The sequence below is a fragment of the Ailuropoda melanoleuca genome, chromosome 2, assembly GCF_002007445.2.
Source record: "Ailuropoda melanoleuca isolate Jingjing chromosome 2, ASM200744v2, whole genome shotgun sequence".
In the NCBI taxonomy this organism is placed as follows: Eukaryota; Metazoa; Chordata; class Mammalia; order Carnivora; family Ursidae; genus Ailuropoda; species Ailuropoda melanoleuca.
Window position 1 is genome coordinate 22,131,014 of NC_048219.1, and position 25,293 is coordinate 22,156,306.

The 25,293-nt window shown below is 40.5% G+C and overlaps 1 protein-coding gene across 4 annotated transcripts in view; it reads left to right on the forward strand.

Moving 5' to 3' along the window:
* MAST2 (microtubule associated serine/threonine kinase 2) overlaps window positions 1-25,293 on the forward strand; it is a 213,424-nt gene that overhangs the window by 153,603 nt on the left and 34,528 nt on the right. For 3 of the 4 annotated variants that reach the window (XM_034651722.1, XM_034651745.1, XM_034651738.1), the window contains 2 exons: window positions 22,774-22,849; window positions 24,055-24,075. In XM_034651722.1, coding sequence (XP_034507613.1) covers window positions 22,774-22,849; window positions 24,055-24,075 — 97 coding nt within the window. The remainder of the gene's footprint in view (window positions 1-22,773; window positions 22,850-24,054; window positions 24,076-25,293) is intronic. The other variant, XM_034651731.1, reaches the window with a different exon arrangement.

The following is a 25,293-nucleotide window of genomic DNA, read 5'->3' on the forward strand; positions in this document are numbered from 1 at the left end:
GAAGGGAGCTCCGGGAGCGCACGCGGGACGGCTGGCGGTTGGCGGGCCACCTGCACGGGGGAGCAGGCGGACTCGCGGACGGCACCCGCGAGACAACAGACTTAGAACGCGAGCTCCAGGAGCGCGCGCGCAGGGCGGCTGGCGGGCCACCTGCACCGGGGAGCGGGCGGACCGCGGACCCGCACTCTGGAAACGGCAGACTGAGTCCGTGAGCCGGGAGCGTGCACCACCAAGCATCTCACGGAGCTCCGGAGCTCCGGTGTGCTCACTGGATCGAGGCTGAGACCGGGAGCTCCGGGAGCGTCCGCGGGGCGGCTGGCGGCTGGAGGGCCACCTGCACGGGGGAGCAGGCGGACTCGCGGTCAGCACCCGTGAGACACCAGACTGAGACGGGGAGCTCCGGGAGCCCGCGCGGGGCGGCTGGCGGCTGGCGGGGTTGGAAACACAAAGGACAGAGACGTGCCGGCCCTGGAAGTGAGGGCTGGGACGCCGGGTGTGGGGCGCACAGCCCGGGATGCTGCAGGGTTGAGCAGCACCAACAGAAACAGAGTTAAAGTGGCCAGAACATCAGTGGAGAACGATCCGCGATCCCTCTGTTCTGAGACAGAGGCTGAATTTCAGCCGCTGCTGCTCTCTCAGAAGAGGCATAGCAAACCGCCAGGGAAAGCCGCCAGAGAACAAAAGCCCGGAAATACCGGCTCACAGGGTGCCCATCCCCATCCCCCCTCGCAAGGGACACAGAGACTCTACCCAAACAGGGTTTTCTGAGTACCGGCAGGCAGGCCCCTCCCCCAGAAGGCAGGCTGAAAAATCAAGAAGCCCACAACCCGGAGCGCCTGAGTGGCGCAGTCACCAAGCACCTGTCTTCGGATTAGGGTGTGATCACAACGCTCCGTAAGGAGTCCTTCATCGGGCTTCTCCACCGGGAACCTGCTTCTTCCTCTCCCACTCCTCTGCTTGGGTTCCCTTTCTTGCTGACTGTCTCTCTCTCTCTCAAATAAATAAATAAACTCTTTAAGGAAGAAGCCCACATCCCTAAGATCTCTATAAAACAAGGGCGCACGGCCTGGGTCCCAGTCAACACTTGGGCTCTGGACAACCCTGCAATCTCTCTTCATCAGAATGACGAGAAGGAGAAGTCCCCCCCAGCAAAGAAAAGATAATGAGTCTGTGGCCTCTGCCACAGAATTGGCCTCGGCCACAGAATTAATACATATGGATGTATCCCAATTATCAGAAATGGAATTCAGAGCAACAATGGTCAAGATGATGAGTAAACTTGAAAAAAGCATCAGAGAAAGCGTTGCTGAGAATATAGAATCCCTAAGGGCAGAAATGAGAGCGAATCTGACAGAAATTAAAAACTCAGTGGGCCAAATACAGTCAAAACTAGAGGCTCTGACGGCCAGGGTCACCGAGGCAGAGGAACGCGTTAGCGAATTGGAGGATGGGTTAGTAGAAGAAAAAACGAAAATAGAAGCTGGTCTTAAAAAAATCCACGCCCACGAATGTAGATTACGGGAGATTACTGACTCTATGAAACGATCCAATGTCAGAATCATCGGCATCCCTGAAGGGGTGGAGAAAAACAGAGGTCTAGAAGAGATATTTGAACAAATTGTAGCTGAAAACTTCCCTAATCTAGCAAGGGAAACAAGCATTCGTGTCCAAGAGGCAGAGAGGACCCCATCCAAGCTCAACCAGGACAAACCTACGCCACGGCATGTCATAGTGCAATTCGCAAATATTAGATCCAAGGATACAGTATTGAAAGCGGCCAGGGCAAAGAAATTTCTCACGTACCAAGGCAAAGGTATCAGGATTACGTCAGACCTGTCTACAGAGACCTGGAATGAGAGAAAGGCTTGGGGGGGCATTTTTAAAGCTCTTTCAGAGAAAAACATGCAGCCAAGGATCCTTTATCCAGCAAAGCTGTCATTCAGAATTGATGGAGAAATAAAGACGTTCCAAAATCGCCAATCATTAACCAATTTCGTAACCACGAAACCAGCCCTACAGGAGATATTAAGGGGGGCTCTATAAAGGTAAAAAGGCCCCAAGAGTGATACAGAGCAGCAAGTCACAACCGATACAAAGACTTTAAAGAGAAATGGCATCATTAAAATCATATCTGTCAATAATCTCTATCAATCTAAATGGCTTAAACTCTCCCATAAAACGCCACAGGGTTGCAGATTGGATAAAAAGACATGACCCATCCATTTGCTGTCTACAAGAGACTCATTTTGAACCCAAAGATGCATTCAGACTTAGAGTAAGGGGATGGAGTACCATCTTCCACGCAAATGGACCTCAAAAGAAAGCTGGAGTAGCAATTCTCATATCAGATAGACTGGATTTTAAACTAGAGGCCATAGAGAGAGATACAGAAGGGCACTATATTATTCTTAAAGGAAGTATTCAACAAGTGGATATGACAATTATTAATATATATGCCCCCAACAGGGGAGCAGCAAGATACACAAGCCAACTCTTAACCAAAATAAAGAGACATATAGATAAGAACACAGTAATAGTAGGGGACCTCAACACCCCACTATCAGAAATAGACAGAACACCCTGGCAAAAACTAAGCAAAGAATCAAAGGCTTTGAATGCCATACTCGACGAGTTGGACCTCATAGATATATATAGAACACTACACCCCAGAACCAAAGAATACTCATTCTATTCAAATGCCCATGGAACATTCTCAAGAATAGATCATGCTCTGGGACACAAAACAGGTCTCAGCCAATACCAAAAGATTGAAATTATCCCCTGCATATTCTCAGACCACAACGCTCTGAAATTGGAACTCAACCACAAGGAAAAACCTGGAAGAAACTCAAACACTTGGAGGCTAAGAACCATCCTGCTCAAGAATGACTCGATAAACCAGGAAATCAAAAAACAAATTAAACAATTTATGGAGACCAACGAGAATGAATACACAACGGTCCAAAACCTATGGGATACTGCAAAGGCAGTCCTAAGGGGGAAATACATAGCCATCCAAGCCTCACTCAAAAGAATAGAAAAATCTAAAATGCAGTTTCTATATTCTCACCTCAAGAAACTGGAACAGCAACAGAGGGACAGGCCTAACCCACTGACAAGGAAGGAGTTGACCAAGATTAGAGCAGAAATCAATGAATTAGAGACCAGAACCACAGTAGAGCAGATCAACAGGACTAGAAGCTGGTTCTTTGAGAGAATCCATAAAATTGATAGACCACTGGCAAAACTTGTCCAAAAACAAAGAGAAAGGACTGAGATTATTAAAATTATGACTGAAAAGGGAGAGGTCACGACCAGCACCATTGAAATTGCAAGGATTATTAGAAACTTTTATCAACAGCTATATGCCAAAAAACTAAACAATCTGGAAGAGATGGAGGCCTTCCTGGAAACCTATAAACTACCAAGACTGAAACAGGAAGAAATAGATTTCTTAAATAGGCCAATTAACTATGAAGAAATTGAGTCAGTGATAAACAACCTTCCAAATAATAAAACTCCAGGCCCAGACGGTTTTCCTGGGGAATTCTACCAAACATTCAAAGAAGAAATAATACCTATTCTCCTAAAGCTATTTCAAAAAATAGAAACAGAAGGAAAGCTACCAAACTCATTCTATGAGGCTAATATTACCTTGATCCCCAAACCAGGCAAAGACCCCCTCAAAAAGGAGAATTACAGACCGATTTCTCTAATGAATATGGATGCCAAAATCCTCAACAAGATCCTTGCTAATAGAATCCAACAGTACATTAAAAGGATTATCCATCATGACCAAGTGGGATTCATACCTGGGATGCAAGCATGGTTCAACACTCGCAAATCAATCAATGTGATACATCATATCAACAAGAAAAGACTCAAGAACCATATGATCCTCTCAATTGATGCAGAAAAAGCATTTGACAAAATACAGCATCCTTTCCTGATTAAAACCCTTCAGAGTGTAGGAATAGAGGGTACATTTCTCAATCTCATAAAAGCCATCTATGAAAAGCCTACTGCAAGCATTATTCTCAATGGGGAAAAGCTGGAAGCCTTTCCCTTAAGATCAGGAACACGACAAGGATGCCCACTCTCGCCACTATTATTCAACATAGTACTAGAAGTCCTTGCAACAGCAATCAGAAGACAAAAAGGGATCAAAGGTATCCAAATCGGCAAAGAAGAAGTCAAACTGTCTCTCTTTGCAGATGACATGATACTCTATATGGAAAACCCAAAGGAATCCACTCCCAAACTATTAGAAGTTATAGAACAATTCAGTAAGGTGGCAGGATACAAAATCAATGCCCAGAAATCAGTTGCATTTCTATACACGAATAACGAGACTGAAGAAAGAGAAATTAGGGAATCCATCCCATTTACAATAACACCAAAAACCATACGTTACCTTGGAATTAACTTAACCAGAGACGTAAAGGACCTATATCCTAGAAACTATAGATCACTTTTGAAAGATATTGAGGAAGACATAAAAAGATGGAAAAATATTCCATGCTCATGGATTGGAAGAATTAACATAGTTAAAATGTCCATACTACCCAGAGCAATCTACACTTTCAATGCTATCCCGATCAAAATACCGAGGACATTTTTCAAAGAACTGGAACAAATAGTCCTTAAATTTGTATGGAACCAGAAAAGGCCCCGAATCTCCAAGGAACTGTTGAAAAGGAAAAACAAAGCTGGGGGCATCACAATGCCGGATTTCGAGCTGTACTACAAAGCTGTGATCACAAAGACAGCATGGTACTGGCACAAAAACAGACACATCGACCAATGGAACAGAATAGAGAACCCAGAAATGGACCCTCGGCTCTTTGGGCAACTAATCTTTGATAAAGCAGGAAAAAACATCCGGTGGAAAAAAGACAGTCTCTTCAATAAATGGTGCTGGGAAAATTGGACAGCTACATGCAAAAGAATGAAACTTGACCACTCTCTCACACCATACACAAAAATAAACTCCAAATGGATGAAAGACCTCAATGTGAGACAGGAATCCATCAAAATTCTAGAGGAGAACATAGGCAACAACTTCTATGACATCGGCCAGAGCAACCTTTTTCACGACACATCTCCAAAGGCAAGAGAAATAAAAGATAAAATGAACTTATGGGACTTTATCAGGATAAAGAGCTTCTGCACAGCCAAGGAAACAGTCAAAAAAACTAAGAGACAGCCCACGGAATGGGAGAATATATTTGCAAAGGACACCACAGATAAAGGACTGGTATCCAAGATCTACAAAGAACTTCTCAAACTCAATACACGAGAAACAAATAAACAAATCATAAAATGGGCAGAAGATATGAACAGACACTTTTCCAATGAAGACATACAAATGGCTAACAGACACATGAAAAAATGTTCAAAATCATTAGCCATCAGGGAAATTCAAATCAAAACCACACTGAGATACCACCTTACGCCAGTTAGAATGGCAAAGATAGACAAGGCAAGAAACAACAATTGTTGGAGAGGATGTGGAGAAAGGGGATCCCTCCTACATTGTTGGTGGGAATGCAAGTTGGTACAGCCACTCTGGAAAACAGTGTGGAGGTCCCTTAAAAAGTTTAAAATTGAGCTACCCTATGACTCAGCCATTGCACTACTGGGTGTTTACCCCAAAGATACAGACGTAGTGAAGAGAAGGGCCATATGCACCCCAATGTTCGTAGCAGCATTGTCCACAATAGCTAAATCGTGGAAGGAGCCGAGATGCCCCTCAACAGATGACTGGATTAAGAAGCTGTGGTCCATATATACAACGGAATATTACTCAGCTATCAAAAAGAACGAATTCTCAACATTTGCTGCAACATGGATGGCACTGGAGCAGATAATACTAAGTTAAATAAGTCAAGCAGAGAAAGACAATTATCATATGATTTCTCTCATCTATGGAACATAAGAACTAGGATGATCGGTAGGGGAAGAAAGGGATAAAGAAAGGTGGGGTAATCAGAAGGGGGAATGAAACATGAGAGACTATGGACTATGAGAAACAAACAAACTGAGGACTTCGGAGGGGAGGGACGTGGGGGAATGGGATAGACTGGTGATGGGTGGTAAGGAGGGCACGTATTGCATGGTACACTGGGTGTTATACGCAACTAATGGAGCATCGAACTTTACNTGTTATACGCAACTAATGGAGCATCGAACTTTACATCGGAATCCGGGGATGTACTGTATGGTGACTAACATAATATAATAAAAAATCATTAAAAAAAAAAAAGACAAACTAGGACATGAAAAGTCACTTATTTGTATGACTCCATTTCTGTGAAATGTCCAGGATAGGCAATTCCATAGAAACAGAAAGTAGATTAGTGAGCATGGGGAGAGAGGAGAATGAGGAATGATTGCTAACAGGGACAGTTTCCTTTTTGAGTGATAAAAAATGTTCTGGAAGTAGGTAGTGGTGATAGTTGTACAACTGTGAATATGCTAAAAACCACTAAACTGTACACTTTAAAAGGTTGAATTTTATAATATGTGAATTATATCTCCACTTTTAAAAACTATGAGAAAAACTAAACTCAAATATATAGAGATGCATACCTAGTTGATAAAGCTATAAAGAAATGATGGCCGTAAAAGTAAGGGCAATGTTTACCTTTATGGGGAAAGGGGAGGGATTTTAGAAGGATTACATAGAGGGATTTTGGAAGGCGACATTGTTAACCTGGATGGTGTTTACATAGGGGCTTGCTATATATATAATTATATTCCTTTATAACTAGTTAAATTGTATAAGTGAAGCAGCTGGTTCAAGGTCAAATGACTGTTCCCTGTTCTGTTTGTTTATATGTTTCATTATAACTTGTTTCTCTGGCGTGGAAGACTGGCTTTGAACTACCTCCTCCAACTGCTAAACTGCTCGGTAAAGTTGGAAGAGACCTGCTTTATAGGCTGCTGGGTTTTCTGTCTTGAGATTTTTTTTTGTCCTGTTGATCATTTCTGGCTGTTTTTTTTTTTTTTTTTTTTTAAAGATTTTATTTATTTATTTGACAGAGATAGAGACAGCCAGCGAGAAAGGGAACACAAGCAGGGGGAGTGGGAGAGGAAGAAGCAGGCTCCCAGCAGAGGAGCCTGATGTGGGGCTCGATCCCATAACGCCGCGATCACGCCCTGAGCCGAAGGCAGAGGCTTAACCGCTGTGCCACCCAGGCGCCCCCATTTCTGGCTGTTTTTAAGAAAGAGGTTTTTTTGTTTGTTTGTTTTTTAGAGTTCTTCTCAATAATGTGATTTTTAAGAATTAATTTAAATATTTGCTTCAAGATTCTATTCTAACATCTTAATTTTCTTATTTTTTAAGTTTTTATTTAAATTCCAGTTACCATGCAGTGAAATATTAGTTTTGGGTGTACAATATGGTGGTTCAGCACTTCCATACAGCACCCAGTGTTCATCACCACCAGTGCACTCTTTAATCCCATCACCTGTTTAACCCATCCCTCCACCCACCTCCCCTCTGGTAACTATGCATTCTGAATAGTTAAGAGTCTGTTTCTTGGTTTGCGTCTCTCTTTTTTTTCCCTTTGCTCATTTGTTTTGTTTCTTAAATTCCACATAGGAGTGAAATCATATGGTATTTGTCTTTCTCTGACTTACTTTGCTTACCATAGTCTCTAGTTCCGTCCATGTTGTTGCAGATGCCAAGATTTCATTCTTTTTTATGGCAGAGTAATATTTCATTGTATGTATATGCCACATCTTCTTTATCCATTCATCAGCTGATGGACACTTGACCTGTTTCTATAATTTTTTTTAAAGATTTTATTTATTTATTTGATAGAGACAGCTAGCGAGAGAGGGAACACAAGCAGGAGGAGTGGGAGAGGAAGAAACAGGCTCCTAGTGGAGAAGCCTGATGTGGGTCTTGATCCCAGAACACTGGGATCACGCCCTGAGCCGAAGGCAGATGCTTAACGACTGCGCCACCCAGGCACCCCGTTTCTATAATTTGGCCATTGTAGATAATACTGCTATAAGCATTGGGGTGCACGTATCCCTTTGAATTAGTGTTTTTGTATTCTTTGGGTAAATACCTAGTAGTGCAATTGCTGGATGGTAGTATAGTTCTATTTTTTTTTTAAGTTTTTATTTAAATTCCAATTAGTTAACACAGTGTAATATTAGTTTCAGGTGTACAATATAGTGATTCAGTACTTTCTCACAACGCCTGGTGCTCATCACAAGTGCACTTTTTTTTTTTTTAAAGATTTTATTTATTTGACAGAGATAGAGACAGCCAGCGAGAGAGGGAACACAAGCAGGGGGAGTGAGAGAGGAAGAAGCAGGTTCTCAGCAGAGGAGCCTGATGTGGGGCTCGATCCCATCACGCTGGGATCACACCCTGAGCCGAAGGCAGACGCTTAACCGCTGCGGCACCCAGGTGCCCCCACAAGTGCACTTTTTAATCCCCATCACCTATTTAACCCGTCCCCCCACCCACCTCCATTCTAACATCTTAATTTGCCCTCAAAATAAGACCAATTCAGGGACATCTCGGTGGCTCAGTTGGTTAAGTGTCTGCCTTTGGCTTGTGATCCTAGGTTGTGATCCTAGGGGGATGGGATCGAGCCCCGTGTGGGGCTCCCTGCTCAGCAGAGAGCCTGCTTCTCCCTTTCCCTCTGCCCCTCCCCCTGCTCGTGCATGCTCTCTATCAAATAAATAAAAATCTTTTTTTTTTAAAGATTTTATTTATTTATTTGACAGAGATAGAGACAGCCAGCGAGAGGGGGGACACAAGCAGGGGAGTGGGAGAGGAAGAAGCAAGCTCACAGCAGAGGACCCTGATGTGGGGCTCGATCCCATAACGCTGGGATCACGCCCTGAGCTGAAGGCAGACGCTTAACCGCTGTGCCACCCAGGCGCCCCAATAAATAAAAATCTTTAAAAAAAAAATAAGACCAATTCAAATTATTGATTTTATTTAGTTACAACTTTCAGCTTGGTAATTTTGGCCTTTTTAAGATAAAATGAATGTTGGAGAAATAGAGAAAACAGAGGAAAAGTAGCATGCCATTTTTAGGCCATGGCATCTGGTGGTGTAATAAACAATTTCTCTGGTCTTTATCCCAGGTTCCTGATACAGAGCTTCTAGAAACCTTGGAACTTCTTGGTGATAGGAGTGTCCTTGTTATCCTAATGAGAGAGTTCGAAGTGGCCCTCTACGTAGCTTCAAGATGGAGGCTTGGTCACCAGGAAGGAAGAACAACCACATGATTAGAAAGTTGGAGCTTTGGGCCAGCCCAAACTCCTGGGGAGGGGAATAGGAGCTGGAGTTTGAGTTCAGTTGTGCGGCCAATGATTTAATCAGTTGTGCCTGTGTAATGAGACCAAATTAAAAATGTGGCGCTAATGCGCTGGGAGGGTGACATACCCCGATTACACAAGGAGAGGACACAGGAGGTCTGCATTCCTTCCCTGACCTTGCCTCTTTGCACCCTTTATAATAAAAGTGTAATAGTAAATATAACACTTTCTGAGTTCTATGAATTGTTCTAGTGAATTATTGAACCTGGAGGGGGAAGAAGCTATGGAAACATTCAAATTTATAGTCAGTATGTCCAAAGTACAGGTGGCCTTGTCACCTTCCTCCCCCAAGATTTATGGCTGGTGTAGGAAGTGAGGCAGTCTTGAGGACTTTGCTCTTAATCTCTCTGATCTGTGCTAACTATGTGTGGTTGGCATCATAATTAAATTGTAATATACCTAATTAGTGTCAGAATATTATCTTTTGAAAAGTCTATTGGAGCCTGGCCATTTGGAAGGAATGCTTGTTACAGTCAGTTATTTTGTCAGCTTTCAGACATTATTATTTCCCTTTGAACTATAGAAATTTTTTGCCAAAGATTACAATCTTTTCAGACACAGGTAACAGTTACTGTTTCCCTGGCAACTACCACATGACTTGCAAGCCATTTCCTTACTTTGGTGTTGGCTGTATTTGATATTAAAATATTCAATTGTGAATCAGCTCTAAAAAGTTCTAATGAACAAATGCATAAACCTTAAAAACTGATAAATTAGTAAGTACTTACCTTATTGACATGGGTATAAAGTACCATACATGTAGTGCCTTTAGTTCTGGGAGATGCCATCAAGAATTAAAAAATAGGTGAACAGAGGAGAAACAGAGGACATACTCAATTTAAGACTTGGAAAAGGCTGGGGTAAGGGGGAAAAAAAGACTGAGAAAAAGTCTTTGGTAAACTAGCCCTGGGTGAATATATTCTGACTTTTTTATGGTCTTATGGAGGCCCTAATCACCTTTCATTTGACTTATTAAAGAAACTCCCTAACTTCTTTTTTCTTTCTGCTCAGTCCATTCTAAATTTGAAACTGGCCATTTTTTCCTAATATGTCACTTTGTACCTGTCATTCTGCTACTTAGAATTTTTGAATGGCAGCACTCTCCAAAGTGGTTCTCTAGAGACGATCCATTCGGGCGTGGGGGAAAATACTTAAACTTATTTTTTACCATGAAAAATGAGAATTAAATTAGGTTTTACTAACATTTAAGTATGGATCAACACGGGTACTACCCACTTTAGATCTGTGTGTTAGCCTGTGTCGTAAACTGTACATAACATACCATGAACAGTGTTGAGTTCCCCTGTACACCCTCAGTCATCATTTTCCTGGAGCATATTACAGCTTACAAGTACACTTCCCCCCCCCAGTTTTTGTACTTAAGTCTCTTTTTTTTTTAAATTCTGGTATAGTTAACGTACAGTGTTAAATTAGGTTCAGGTGTACAATATGATTCAGCAATTCTGTACATTACTCAGTGCTCATCAGAATATGTACACTCTGCATCTGCTCACCTTTTTAACCCATCCCCCCACCTGGAAACCACCAGTTTGTTCTCTTATAGGTGCATTTGTACAGAATCTTGTAATACAGCGTGGAGGGAGCCTTTGAAATGGTTTGTGTAAGAAGGAAATTTATTGGTCGTCTTGTGGCAAATTACTTAAAAGAATGGTCAAACTAAATGTTGTGCAGTTTTCTTTTACAAAATGATAAGTGTTCCAAATTTGCTGAACTTTTCTGGGCTAACAAGTGGTTTTCAGTAGTATGCTGCCTAGGAGTTGGGGTGGGGGGTGGGCAGCAGTGACAAATACTCTTAGTCTATCTGTTCAAGGTGAAGGTAATATGTAACAGTGAGTGAAAAAATAGCTGCATTTTTAAAGAAATTTGTGCCCCGGAGAGAGCATTTTGAAAGAAATTTGTGCCCCGGAGAGAGCATTTTGAAAATGGATATATGGAAATGCTCCCATTTGTATGTGATTTTTGTTGACAAAAATGATGCCACTATTAAAACAGCTAAGTCTGCCCCTTAAAAACATTGGAAATAAAATGTTCTCATCTTCCCAATGAAAGATTTAATAGATTTTGAACCTATTTGTTAAAAATATAAGATTAGAAACCTTTCCGTTCATTTTCAAGAAAAACTACTTGGCATCATGGAAGATAGAAATTTACCATCCTGGGATGCCTGGGTGGCTCAGTCGGTTAAGTGACTGCCTTTGGCTCTGGTCATGATCTCAGAGTCCTGGGATTGAGTCCTGCATTGGGCTCCTTGCTCCGCCGGGAGCCTGCTTCTCCCTCTGCCTGCTGCTCCCCCATTTGTGCTCGTTCTCTCTCTCTCTCACTCTCTGACAAATAAATAAAATCTTAAAAAAAAAAAAAAAAGAACAAGAAGAAATTTACTGTCCTTTGGGTGGAATTTAAAAACGAGTACCAGGGAGGCCTGGGTGGCTCAGTCGTTAAGCATCTGCCTTCGGCTCAGGTCATGATCCCAGCATTCTGGGATCAAGCTCCACGTTGTCTGGCTCCCTGCTCAGCAGGAAGCCTGCCTCTCTCTCTCCCTCCTCCCCCTGCTTGTGTTCCCTCTCTCGCTGCCTCTCTCTCTCTGTCAAATAAAAAAATAAAATCTAAAAAATAAATAAATAAAAACAAGCACCATAATCTAATTAATAGAGCTAGTAAAGCAGTTTTTCCATTGAGAGCTATATATCTTTGTGACATTTATTTTTCATCTACAATAAAACCAAGTCACAAAATAAATTTAAAAACTAAACTGCAAAAGACCTAAGATTTCTAAAAATATGAAGCATCTTCAATCACACTACACTCAAAAAAGGGGAGCAAAAAATTGTGTACCATAAATAAAATTTAATTTACAAAATATTTGTTTTGAAGTATATAATTTGATAAAATTTGACATACATATATACCTGTGAAACCATCACCACAATCAAAATAGTGTATGTATCCATCACATCCAGAAGTTTCCTCATAACGTTTTATAATTCCTCCCATCTCCAGGCACCCACTGGTGTGCTTTCTGTCGCGTATAGATTAATTTGACTTTTGTAGAATTTTATCTAAATGGAATCATATAGTATGCGTTCTTTTTTGTCTCCTTGTCCTTTGCATTTCTATATAAGTTTTAAAATCAGCTTGCCCAAAAGGTAGCTGGTAGGAGAAGGCTATGCATGAGTGAGGGCAGAGAGTATTTGGAAAATCCTGTGCCTTTTGCTCAGTTTTGCTGTGCACCTAAAACTGCTCTAAAAAATAAAATCTATTCTTTAAAAAAAAGGCAGCTGGGGTTTTGATTGGATTGTTCTGAACCAATAGATCAATTATGGGAGAACTGACTTCTTAACAGTGTTGAATGTTTTCTCACCTGTAGTATATTTCTCCGTTTATGTAGGCCATCATTAATTTCTCTTAACAATGTTTTGAAAAATATTCTAAATTTATTTTTATTTTTTTTTATTTTTATTTTTTAAATTTTATATATTTGACAGGGAGAGACAGCCAGTGAGAGAGGGAACACAAGCAGGGGGAGTGGAAGAGGAAGAAGCAGGCTTCCAGCAGAGGAGCCCTATGTGGGGCTCGATCCCAGAACGCCGGGATCACGCCCTGAGCCAAAGGCAGACGCTTAACGACTGAGCCACCCAGGCACCCCTATTTTTAAAATTTATTATTGAAGGATAGTTGCATACAATGTTTTATTAGTTTCAGGTGTAAAATGTAGTGATTCAACAATTCTGTGCGTTAGTGCTCACCGTGTTAAGTGAAGTCACCATCTGTCACCATTGACTATATTTCTGATGCTGTACTTTTCATCTCCATGACTTACTTACCTTGTAACTAAAAATTTGTGCCTCTTAATGCCCTTAGCAATGTTTTGTGTCACTCTTGTACATCTTTAGTCAGATTTATCCCTAAGTATTCATGTTTTTATGCAATAAATGGTATTTTTTATTTCAATTTCTGATTATTGCTAGCTTATAGATATATAATAGATTTTTGTATATTGTCCTTGTATCCTGCAGCCTTGGTAAATTCATTTAAGTAGCTTTATTGTAGATTCGGATTTTCTATGTAGAAATATAATATATACTTTATCTAATATATAGACATAAATATATTAATATATTAATATAAATATAATATATACTTTAAAACAAATATTTCTCCCTTTCTGATCTAGATGGTTTTTATTTCTCTTTATTTTCTTATTGCACTCACTAGATCCTCCAATACAAATTTGAATACAAATGGTGAGCACAGAGATCCTGGCCTTGTTTCTGACCTTAGAGCATTGTGTCGTAACCATTAAGTATGGTGTTAGCTATATGTTATCATTGATGCCCTTTATTGATTTAAGAATGTTTCCTTCTATTCCTAGTTTGGTAAAAGTTTTTATCAAAAATGGTTGTTGGAGGGGGGCTCCTGGCTGGCTCAGTTAGTAGAACATGCGAGTCTTGATCTCAGAATCATGAATTCAAGCCCCACATTGGATGTAGAGATTACATACTTATATACATACATACATAAATGTTTAAAAAATGGTTGTTGGATTTTTGACAAGTGCCTTTTCTATGTCTGGTGGGATGATCATATAGTTTTTCTTTGTCAGCCTAGTATAATGATGGATTGCATTGATTGATTTTTCAGATTTCAACCAACTTGTAGTCCTGGGATAAATCAACTTGGTCATAATGTATCATCCTTTTTATAATTGTTGTATTTGATTTGCTGAAGTTTCACTAAGAATGTATGCATATACATTCGTCTTCAGCTGATTTTGGTATCAGGGTAATGCTGACTTCATAGAATGAATTCGGAAGAATTAATTCCCTTCTCTTCAATTTTCTGGAAGAATTTGTGTACAAACATTTCCTTGAATGTTTGGTAGACTTGTTCAGTGAAGTTATGGGGCCTGGAATTTTCTTTGTGGGTGTGTTTTAAATAGTAAATTTAATTTCTGTTACAGATTACAGGGCTATTCAGGTAACCTATTTCTTTGTGAATGAGCCTTGGTAGTTTGCATCTTGAAGAAAATTTTCAATTTCATTTAAGTTGCCAATTGACATAAACTTGTTCATAATATTGTCTTATTTTGATATCTGTAGAATCTGTAGGATATCACTTCTCTCATTCCTGACGTTGGTAATTTGCATTTTCTTTCTCTCTTTCCTAATCGATCTATCTATAGTTTATTAATCTAAAATCTGTGTATGGTTTTGTTAATTTTTTCTGTTATGCTTTTTTTTGTTGTTGTTGGTTTCTCCTATGATCTTTGTGATTTCCTTTGTTCTGAGTTTCATTTGCTTTTCTTTTTCTAATTTAAGATAGAAGCTGAGGGGCGCCTGGGTGGCACAGCGGTTGAGCGTCTGCCTTCGGCTCAGGGCGTGATCCCGGCGTTATGGGATCGAGCCCCACATCAGGCTCCTCCGCTATGAGCCTGCTTCTTCCTCTCCCATTCCCCGTGCTTGTGTTCCCTCTCTCGCTGGCTGTCTCTATCTCTGTCAAATAAATAATAAAAAAAAAAAAAAAAAAAAAAAAGATAGAAGCTGAGGTCATTGAATTTAGTCCTTCTTTTCTAATGTATTTAGTGATATAGTTTTCCCTCTAAGAACTGCTTTAGTGGTTTCAGATGTTATGTTTTAATTTTTGTTTAGTTCAAAGTACTTTTCTAATTTCCCTTTTGATTTCTTCTTTCAGTTATTCAGAAGTGTGTTGTTTAGTTCCCACAGATTTGGAGATTTTCCAGAGATCTTTCTGTTATTGATTTTTATTCAATATCATATTTGTCTTGAATTCTTTTAAATTTATTGGATCTTGTTTTATGCCCCAAAGTAGGATCATTCTTAGTAAATGTTCCATGTTCATTTTAAAAGAATGTATATTCTGCTTTTTTTCTGTTAAGTGTTAATTAGGTCAAGTTGGTTGATAGTATTTTTCAGGTGTTCTATATCCTATCATTTGTCTCTTCCCCCATTTATTAATTTGTTTAATTATTATATCATAAATTATATGACCCATAGACATTTATTTCATAGTATAACTTTTGTAATAATATATAAATATTACAATATTTGTAATATATTAATACTTTATTTTGTTGCTCAAATTATTCTAGTTTTGGCCATTTGGAGTTCTTTCAGTTGGCTGGTGTTTTGCTTGGCATACTCCCATCAGTGTGTTTTTTGCTTGTTTTTTGTTTTTATTTATTTATTTATTTTTAATTTTTATTTATTTTTTTAAAAGATTTTATTTATTAATTTGACAGAGAGAGACAGCCAGCGAGAGAGGGAACACAAGCAGGGGGAGTGGGAGAGGAAGAAGCAGGCCCCTAGCGGAAGAGCCTGATGTGGGGCTCGATCCCAGAACACCAGGATCACGCCCTGAGCTGAAGGCAGACGCTTAATGACTGCGCCACCCAGGCGCCCCTGTTTTTATTTTTTTTAAGATTTTATTTATTTGTTTGAGAGAGCGAGTGAGCAGCAGCAGAGGGAGAGGGAGAAGCAGGCTCCCTGATGAGCAGGGAGCCCAGTGTGGAGCTCGATCCCAGGACCCTGGGACCATGACCTGAGCCAAAGGCAGACGCTTAACACACTGAGCCACCCAAGCATCCCTCTCTTAGTAGTGTCTTTTGCAGAGCAGAAGTTTTTACTTTTCATGCAGACTACTTTTTTTTTCATTGATTGTGCTTTTGGTTTCATATCTTAACTGTTATCACCAAAGCCAAGGTCACCTTGATTTTCTGTGTTATCTTCTAGAAGTTTTGTGTTTTACATTTAGGCAGATGTATCAACGTTGAGTTAATTTTTGTGAAAGGTTGTGTCTAGGTGCCTTTGTTTGCGTATAGATGTCCAGTTGTTCCAGCACTATTCATTGAAAAGGCTATCCTTTCTCCTTTGAACTGCCTATGCTCTTTTGTCATATATCAATTGCCTACAGTTGTGTTTGTGTGTTTCTGAATGCTCTGTTCTGTTTTATTGATCTATATGTCTGTTCTTTCACCGATACCACATTGTCTTGATCCCGCTATAGCTTTATAGTGAGTTTTTAAATTCCGGTGTGATTGACATACAGCGTCATATTAGTTTCAGGTATATAATATAGTAATTCAATAATTCTGTACATTACTCAGTGTTCATCACAGTAAGTGTTCTCTTCAATCCCCTTCACCTGTTTCACCCATCATCCCACTCACCTCCCCCCTGGTAACCACCAGTTTATTCTCTATATTTAAGAGTCTCTCTTTTTGTTTGTCTCTGTTTTTCTTTGTTTGTTTGGTTTCTTAAGTTCCTCATATGAGTGAAATCATATGGTATTTGTCTTTCTCTGACTGATTATTTCATCTAACGTTATACTCCCTAGATTTATTCATATTGTTGCTGATGGCAAGATTTCATTCTTTTTTATGGCTGAGTAGTAGTCATTTGTGCATATATACCACATCTTTATCCACTCATTTCTGGTACAGAAATTTCTTGGTACAGGTCTGTTCAGATTATCTGTGGATGGCATTTGGGTTGCCTCCATTTTTTGGCTATTATAAATAATGCTACAACAAACATAGGGGTGCATATATCTTTTCAAATTAGTGTTTTTGTATTCTTTGGGTAAATACCTAGTATTGCTGGATCATGGTAATTCTATTTTTAATTTTTCGAGGAACCTCCATACTGTTTTCCAGTGGCTGGACCAGTTTGCATTCCCACCAACAGTGCATAAGGGGTTTTTTTTCCCCCAACATCCTTGCCAACACCTGTTGTTTCTTGTGTTGTTAATTTTAGCCATTCTGACTGGTGTGAGGTAATATCTCATTGTAGTTTTGATTTGCATTTCTCTGACTAGTGATGTTGAGCTTTATAATGAGTTTAAAGTCATATAATGTCAGTCCTCCAACTTTTTTCTTCAGTATTGTGTTACTTTTCTGGTTGTTTTACCTTTCCATATAAACTTCAGAATCCATTTGTCAGGTATCCACAGATGAGCTTGCTGAGATTTTGATTGAAGTTGCATTGAATCTGTAGATCAAGTTGGGAAGAATTGACATCTTAGCAATGTTGAATCTTCCAGTCCATGAACATGCAGTACTTCGTTTATTTAGATCTTTGATTTTTCATCGTTAGAGTTTACAGCTTACAAATAGTATGTATATTTTGTTAGATTTATACATAAATATTTTGTTTTTATGCTAAAGTTAGTTGTGTATTTTTTTAAAGATTTATTTTTTTGAGAGAGAGCACGAGCTGGGTGAGGGGCAGAGGGACAAGCAGACTCCCCACTGAGAAGGGGGCCTGACATGGGGCTGGATCCCAGGACCCTGAGATCATGAGCTGAGCTGAAATCAGACGTTTAACCAACTGTAACACCTAGGCGCCCCCTGTGTATTGTTTTTAATTTCAAATACCAATTGTTCATTGCTGGTATAAAGGAAAGCAATTGACTTGTGTATTAGCCTTGTATCCTGTGACTTTGCTGTATTTGCTTATTAGTTCCAGCAGTGACTTTTTGCTTACTTCTTTTTCTTTTTCTTCTTCAATTCTTTAATTCTTCGATTCAATTCTTCTTCTTTGATTCTTCTCTGATTCTTCGATTTAATTCTTTAATTTCTACAAAGACAATCCTGTCATCTGCAAACAAAGATAGTTTTATTTATTCCTTCCCAATGTATTTACCTTTATTTTCTTTAAAAAAAAAAAAAATCTTATTGCAGAGCACCTGGGTGGCTCAGTCGGTTAATCATCTGACTGTTGGTTTTGGCTCGGGTCATGATTTCGTGGTTGTTAGATTGAGCCCCAGGTGGGGCTCCACGCTCAGCTTGGAGTTTGCTTCAGATTCCTTCTCCCTCTGCCCCCCACCGCTGGCTCGTGCATGCATGCGCTCTCTCTCAAATAAATAAAATTTCCAAAAAAATCGTATCGTACCGACTAGGATGTTCAGTGTGAGTTAAATAGGATGTGAGAGGGGACATTTTTGCCTCGTTCCCACTCCTAAAGGGAAAGCATCCCCTTTCTCACCATTAAGTCTAGTGTTAGCGGTATGCTTCTGTAGATGTTCTTGATCAAGTTGAGGAAGTTCCTCTCTATTCCTGGTTTGCTGAGAGTTTTATCAGGAATGGGTTTTAGATTTTTGTCAAATACCTTTTCAGAATCAATTCATACAATTATATGGTTTTTCCTCTTTAGTCTTTTGTTCTGGATTATATTAATTGATTTTCAAATGTCAGATCAATCTTGCATACCTAGAGTAAATTGCACTTGATTGTGTTATGTAATTTTTTATATATTGTAAAATTTTATATTTCTAACATCTTGAGAATTTTTACAACTATATCCATAAGATGCTGGTCTATAGTTTTCTTGTCGGAATGTTCTTCTCTGGTTTCTGTATTAGGGTAATACTGGCCTTGTACAGTGAGTTTAGGAAGTGTTCTTTGCACTTCTATTGGAAGAAATTGCAGAGGTACCTGTTTTTCTTTAAGTGTTTGCTAGAATTTATCAGTATGACATATGAAATTGATGTTTTCTTTTTTCAAAGCTTATTAATATGGATTCAGTTTCATTAATAGGGTCTTCTTTTTTTTTTTTTTTTTTAAAGATTTTATTTATTTATTCGACAGAGATAGAGACAGCCAGCGAGAGAGGGAACACAAGCAGGGGGAGTGGGAGAGGAAGAAGCAGGCTCATAGCAGAAGAGCCTGATGTGGGGCTCGATCCCATAACGCCGGGATCACGCCCTGAGCCGAAGGCAGACGCTTAACCGCTGTGCCACCCAGGCGCCCCAATAGGGTCTTCTTTTTAATTCAGTCTGACAATCTCTGCCTTTTAATTGGGGGTTTCAGACTTTTACATTTACTATTGTTAATACGGTTTGATTTGAATCTGTCATCTTCCTATTTGTTTTCTAATTGTTCCAGCTGTTTTCAATTCTTTTGCTCTTTTTCTTCTTTATTTAGGGTTGAATGGTTTTTATTCCACTTTATATCTTTTACTGGCCTATGAGCTATAACTGTTACCTAGTAGTTGCATTGGCATGTGCAATATATATCTTTTCATATTTTACCTCTTCACAGATAGTATAAGAATAATACCATTCCGTTTTCCCTCTTTCAACCTGATGTTTTCAAACTTTTATTCTCATATGTTTTAAATCCCATACCACCTTATTATTATTTTTGTTTAAATATTTATTATTCTTAAAGAGATTGAAATAGCAAAAAAATCTTTGTTTTCCCATGCAGTTAACTTTTCTAGTGCTCTTCATTCTTTTGTGTAGATCCATATTTCCACTTGGTATCTTTTGCTTTCTGCCTAAAGAACTTTTTTTTTTTTTAAATTGCAGTGCAGTCCGATGTTCTTGAGGATTTTTTTTTTTTAATCTGAGAAGATATTTATTTCATCTTGTTTTTTAAAAATATTTTTACTGGTACAATGACTTTTAGAACTACCCAGAATTAAACCATACTTAACAGGTTTTGGACATAATCCTCCACAAAATTGCCATTACTTTAGACACCCAACTGCAAGCTTGGGGTTCCCAGGCCACCCATAATTCTGACCAACTATCCAGTTGGTCAAATTCAGAGTTTCCCACTACCTCTTCAGGTTCAGTATTTCAGTAGAATGACTCACAGAACTCAGGAAAGTATTATACTTACAAATAGAGTTTTATTATAGCTAAATAAGAACTAGCCCACAAAAGAGACTCATAAAATGAGGTCTGGGATGGCCCCACATAGGAAGCTTTGGTGTCTTCTCCCCATGATGTCTGGATCCGTCACCCTTCCAGCACACTGATGCGTAGCAATATGCAGAGTAATAGCCAGGAAGCTCACTGAAGTTTTGGTGTCCAGAATGTTTATTGGGGTTTCATTATGTTGGCATGATTGATGGACTCATTGAATATGTGATTAAAACTCAGTCTCTAGTTCCCCCTCCATTCCCTGGAGGTCAGACTGATATCAAATGGCTTAGAGCACTGACCCTCTAACCACATTGTTGGTCTTTCTGGATTGACCAGCCACCATCCTGAGTCATCTCATTTGCATAAACTATCAGGCCCCACCATGAATAACAAAGACACTCCTATCACTTGGGAAATTCCAAGGATTTAGAGGCTCATTCCCAGGAACTGAGACAAAAGCCGCCAAATTCTTTATTACACAGTAGCTGGGTATAGAATTCTGGGTTGGTAGGGTTTGTTTTTCTTTCCATAATTCAAAGATATTACTCTGTTGTATTCTTACATTGTTTTCAATAAGAAATCTGCTAGAATCCTTATCTTTGTTCCTCTGTGTGTAACATGTCTTTTCCACCCACCACCCACCTGTTTTTAAGATTTTTTTTTTTATCATGTGCTTTGAGCAAATTGATTATAATGTGCTTTGGTGTAGTTTCCTACATCTTTCTCATGACAAGGGTTCTTGGAGATTCTTGGATATCGTTTCTTCAACTGTGTTTTCTCTATCCCTCACTCTCTCCTCTTTTAAGGATTATTAGGCTTCTTGAAATTGTCTCATAGCTTAGTGATGCTCTGATGATGATGGTGATGGTGGTGGTGGTGGTGATGATGATGATTTGCAGGGGGTTTTTTTCCCCCTCTTAGTGTTAGTTATTTTTTTTTTAAAGATTTTATTTATTTGACAGATAGAGACAGCCAGCGAGAGAGGGAACACAAGCAGGGGGAGTGGGAGAGGAAGAAGCAGGCTCATAGTGGAGGAGCCTGATGTGGGACTCGATCCCACAACGCCGGGATCACGCCCTGAGCCGAAGGCAGACGCTTAACCGCTGTGCCACCCAGGCACCCCAGTGTTAGTTATTTTTGACATATGTATGTTCTTTGAATCCTTAGCATTACTGTTAGCACTTGGAAGATTCTTTGTGTTCTGTCCTATAACCTGCACCACACCTGGTCCTTGGAAGGGCAGTCATTGTTTGTAGGATACCCATGTTCCAGGATTTCTTTAAGGTTTTAGCTGAGTAGTTTGGGGAACCAACAAAGGACATCTAGCTTTACACTCAAGGATCAAACTGCGGGTATTTGTTAATTTTGGAGATGACACTATTTTAAAAGAATAAAAAATTTTTTAAAGGCTTTGATAATTCTGAGGAGGCCTGATACCTATTAAGTCCTGGCTAAGGAAACAACTACTGCAGATCATTTCTCTCACACCCTGATAGCCTGTGCTAGCCAGGAGGTAGGAATAGATCATAAGAGATAGTCCTAGACACAGAGCATGGGAAACCCAGAGTTGGTACTAGGTTGAAAGCAGACCTGGTACATAAGGCTGTGCACCTCACTGAGGCTCCCAGTCAAGGGGATAAGTGGAAGCTGAAAATGCCTCCTCCTAATTAATTTTCCCATAGAGAATGCCTTTATGTTTTAATTTATTATTTTTTTTAAAGATATTATTTTTAAGTAATCTGTATGCCCAAAGTGGGGCCTGAACCCACAGCCCTGAGATCGAGAGTTGCACACTCCACTGACTGAGCCATCCAGGCACCCAAGAATGCCTTTATGTAACTGATACAGAGGTGTGCTGTGTGGGGAAGTGAGTACAGAAGTGGGGAGGTGGACAGAGATTGGCAGAGAGGTCAGCACATCATGTAGTATCGTGCATACTTTGACATGGCCCTTTGGGTAGAGACACGTTGACAGCTTCTGCCAGCTAGGAGCTTCTAAATACTAACCCCCAGCTGGAAGTTAGGCCAGAGAAGTATGGCAGTCTTAGGTTCAAGAACTATTGTGACTAGTGTGAAGGTAAGCAAAGTTTTATTTGAACTTTCTGTGCTGTATGTTAGCAAGTTACAGGGAACATGTGAAAACTAATAAGGGAATGGAGGTAATTCCTATACCATGAGGAGGTTGAGCATGCTTGGCAGACTTGGGGGACTTGTGTTTGGTTTCTTTTAAGGAATGCTGCTATCCTAAGTCCCCACCAGCGAACTTGAGTTTCTCTTAAGCATGCATATTTCTGGATTAGCCTTGGATGCAGTGTGCAGAGATATATGTCCAGGAGACTTTTAGACCAGGAAGGAATCCTGTTGCCTTTCAAGAAATGTTTAAGCATCTGCACCAATTGAGTTCTTCAAGTCTTTGAAAAGTTGGGTTAACTTGACTAGGCATATTGGAGCCTGAGGTGTTCCAAGGAGGGCAGGAAATTGGCAAATTGCTGCTGTAACTAGAATGGATGTCTGAGAGACATAGATGGTTACAGGCAACTTGGGAACAAGGGAGAAACCTCTGGGCTATCAATCTTTTACGAAGAGAGAATCATTAAACTGACAGGGTGGGCTTGAAAACATAGCCACTTGCGTGCTAATTGCCAATGCTAGGGGGAGAGTTCTTCCCTAAAGGTCGCCTCAGTCCTCCTCAGAAACAGCCTTCACAGAGGGTTTCTTTTCCTTTCTCCACCCACAGGTAACAGTCCTTTGGATAGCCCCCGGAATTTTTCTCCAAATGCACCTGCTCACTTTTCCTTTGTTCCTGCCCGTAGGTAAGTTGACAGAAAGCCTCCTCTGTGATGACTGTGTGTGTGGCATTTGTGTGAATGTCAGTTAAATGTTAGCTCCCTCCTTTGAGGCTCTGCCTTTCCAGTGTGTTACCTTGGGCTACTAGCCATCAACATTCCTTCCCTGCTTTCCTCATCTTGTTCAGATTTTGCTTTCTAGATGCCCTAGGTATTTGCCTTTAGATGTTTGAATAGGCAAGTAGATATAAGAAGTGGATTTATTTTTATAATCCTAAGCACAAGTCCCTGGTTTCCTGAGGGTATGTTCAAAAACATTATACTCCTAGTGTGATCAATGAGAAAATGGCCTCTCATCCCAGGGAGACCCAAGGTTTTACTCTTACTCCTCAACCAGAATAAAAGTGCCTTTAATAGAGATCCCTTAATATTTGAAAGCTGTGTCTCCTGGTGTATAGTAAGCACTTACTCAGTACTTTTTGGTTGAATGAGTGTTGGGGAAGAATAATGAACAGGCAAGTGTTTATAGTTGTAAATTGTGATTAGCACCATGAAGTGGAAGGACATGATGCTGCATGAAAGCATAGGAAGGGAATGGGGCTGGAGGATCTATACGGGGTGGTCATGTACGGCCTCCCGGAAGGGGATTGACTTTAAGCTAGGACCTGAAGGATAAGAGTGAGCCTGCCATGTTGAAAGTGAGGACATGGGGGTAGGCCATTGTAGGCAGAAGGAATAGCATGTTCCATTTGTGCCCTTGTGTCTGCCTCATTGTCAGGGCTATAGCAGTAGGATCGGCTAGGGGATTTGGGGGCCTGGTATTACAGTCCAAACAGGCCTGTGCTAGGTAGCATGAAGTTTGAGTCATGTGTGTGGAACATGGAACGCTGGGCTGTCCTCTTAACAAGACAGTAGGAAAAGCAGCTAGGTATTGGTAGGGGTGGGGAAGAGGACTTCAACCCTGCCGAACAGGGTACTCAGGAATTGTGTTTGTTAGGTTACTGAGGTCAGACTTGACCTTATAGGACACATGGGTTTAGAATATCACAAAAAACAGATTTAACAAAGTGCTAAGGATAGTTCCATCAATCCTACAATTTCACTTCAAACATACACACATTCCTAAACAGAAAGTTTGCCCCTGCCAAGTGTGATCAAATGTCAGGGGTCAAACAGATCAGTCTCTCTGGTTCCATTTGATTCTCATTATAATATATGTCTTTTCACTACAGCCATGGCCACAGAGCAGACAGGTAATAGTGGACATGATGGGGAGAGGGGCTGGGAAACTGCTATGCATGGCCAGACAATATGGTTTGTGGTGTTGTGCTTGGTGAGGACTGGTTCCGATGAGTCTTCTCTGACTGTGGGTATGAACATTTGGCCTTTCATATCTAGCAAAGAGGCCCTAAGGGAACCCCCTGCTGGAACCAAGGCTCAGAGTGCATATACTCAGAGGCAGGAATTGCTGAATAGTTCCAAGTTTCTGAGCGTAGGGACAAGTCACCCTCATTCCCACAAATTTCCTCAGTCACCCAGTGAGATGACCAGGCAGAGGAAATGGAGGCATCCTATAGTTGCATTTTTTTCTGACTGTGGTAGCCCTTGCTCTTCAGATTACAGAAAAATGGCTGCTCTGCAGTTGGTTTCCATTTCTTTCTAAAGACTGTAGATAAATTGTGAAAAAGTCTATTTGACAAGGGTTTGGGAAATTCCTACCTGAGTTAGACTAGTGCTATCTATGCTGAGCTCTGTTTTCCTGGAATTGACTTGCTTTCTTGTACAGAGCTCCCAGGACCCAACAAGAGAGGTCAGAGTGAACATCATGTTTGAGCAGCCTCCTGGACGTTTCTTTGCCTCAGAGACTAGGTTCCAGCAGAGCTAGCTGCCTGGGTGGCATGAAGTTTGAATCAGGTGCATGTAGCATGGAACCCTGGGCTGTCCCCTTGCAGAGTCTAGTAGGAAAAGCTGCTCAGTAATGGTGGGAGCGGGGAGGAGTGCTTCAAAAGGGGAAGCCCTGGCAAGATTGAGTCCTCTTTTTTCTCCTTCCTCTGCCTGCCTCTCTCCACCTCCCTTAACTGTGAAGCCTGGACTAAATCACCCAAATCCCTGGGTCATAGTGTTTTCTCTGAAGATTGAGGGTATTTAAATTCTAAAGGTCCTCCATTGCTAATGTTCTGAAGTTCCGTGGTAGCAGCAAAGAAATTTTCCCCCGCTTCAACCAGAGCAGGCTATACCCCCGTGCTTCACAAGAGAAAACACTTGTGTTACAGCACATCCCACAGTCTAGGAAAGAATCACTTACCCATGTAATAAAAGCTTCAGACCAGATTCCTGCTTGATCTTTCTCCTGCACAGCAAAGCAAATAACTGGTTCTCTGTGATGAGAACTTTGGGGTGCATGCTCTCAAGAGCAGCAGGATACCTGCTCCAAAATCTTATATGCAGCCAAGGGTATGCCACCTGGCTCT